Below are 1,461 nucleotides of genomic sequence, written 5' to 3'. Positions count from 1 at the left end.
TGCTTAGGACAACGGGGAGGCTTCCGGAGGTCAGATGTCGATTCGTAGTTAATCGTCTGTTGTTGATGAAGGACAGATGGGTCCACGTGGAGTTACGGCTTCTGAAAGTCAGGAAGCCCGCTGAGTAGCGACGGACGGACGCGGTCCGACCTCAGTCCTCCGTAGACCGCGTGGCCCTCTTCCCTGACGCGTCACACCCTCGCACACTCGCGGGGCTGGTCGAGTCCATCCACTCACTGCCGGTCTCCTGTCGCCTGACAGATCGCCCTCTACATCTGGGACAAAGGGGACGGGCCTGCCCTCACTCCAGTGCCAGAGTTGTGTACAGACAGCGTGGATGCCCGCTGCGCCACCACGGGTCACTCTTCCCTGCCCCTTTGCGTAAGTACCGGGAGAAAGCTCCCTTGCACCCCGAAGTAGAACACGCCCACCGTGCACATACTGTCCCAGCACATCTCATGCTGAGAGAGAGTCAGCGTTGGCTGTGCGAGCCAGGTAAGATCGTGTGTCGCGTCTGGACTGATCTCAGCCCCGGGAGGTGAGCCCGTCGTCACCGCCATGCCGAGGACAGAGGGGCAGCGACGCACAGGGCGAGCGGCTGGGCCGTGCGGAGTGGACCGCAGCCTCCACGGCCTTTGACAGCACTGGCTGCAGCGCTTCCAAGTCCAGCATCGTCTCTTGTTGACGGTGCAGCCTGTGCCCCTCGGAATCTCTGCGCCATTCCTTAGAAGGGCGATGTCACACCTTCCCTGTGACACCCAAGCCTGTCCCGTCTCCTTCTCAGCTGGCGACCTCGCTTTGATCTCACCTGGGACTGTCCACAGCGGTCAGAGTGAACTTACTCCTCGTGGCAGACCCTCGGCCCCATCCCCCACGGGGCCCGAAGGCCCCTGAGCCTCACGGGGCTGTGACTGTTCCTCCTCGGATGGGAGAATCTACTCACCACCCTCACATGTTGGCACTTATTCCCGAGTCAGTCACACAGAAGTCTGTGTATCGCATTTTCAAAGATGAATGTATGCATACACACATGCACACATGCATATGCAAATGCATGCACACACATTTACACACATGCACACACATGCATATGCAGATGCACACAACTCAATGCATACTCACGCATACATGCATGCACACGTGCATGCACACACGCATATGCAAACACACATGCCCACTCATGCACACATAGGCACACACACATGCATGCACACACACACAGGCACACACATGCACATGCATGCACACGCATGCATATGCAAACATGCACACATGCACACACAGGCACACTTGCACACACACATGCACACGCACATACACGCACACGTGACACATGCACAAATGCACGCATACGTACACTCTGGCAGTGGGGAGAATCTGGATTGTGTGCTCAGTGCCTGAGGGAAAACCCGTCTTCTGGATGTTTCTCTCGCTCTTTATCGCTTTTGGAGGGGCTCTCGG

General features: G+C 57.4%; 1 protein-coding gene across 3 annotated transcripts in view; it reads left to right on the top strand.

The window, feature by feature from the left end:
- Positions 1 to 435, top strand: part of LOC105292123 (beta-1,3-glucosyltransferase-like) — a 61,051-nt gene extending 60,616 nt beyond the window's left edge. For all 3 annotated transcript variants that reach the window (XM_023530674.1, XM_023530675.1, XM_023530676.1), the window contains one exon: positions 262 to 435. In XM_023530674.1, the coding sequence (XP_023386442.1) occupies positions 262 to 420 (159 nt within the window). In that variant the 3' untranslated portion in view covers positions 421 to 435. The remainder of the gene's footprint in view (positions 1 to 261) is intronic.
- Positions 436 to 1,461: the final 1,026 nt, after the last annotated feature.

Source organism: Pteropus vampyrus, unplaced genomic scaffold (genome assembly GCF_000151845.1).
Source record: "Pteropus vampyrus isolate Shadow unplaced genomic scaffold, Pvam_2.0 Scaffold52, whole genome shotgun sequence".
Classification (NCBI taxonomy): domain Eukaryota; kingdom Metazoa; phylum Chordata; class Mammalia; order Chiroptera; family Pteropodidae; genus Pteropus; species Pteropus vampyrus.
The sequence above is the reverse complement of the archived record's forward strand: the minus strand, read 5'-3'. Positions and strand labels throughout refer to the sequence as shown.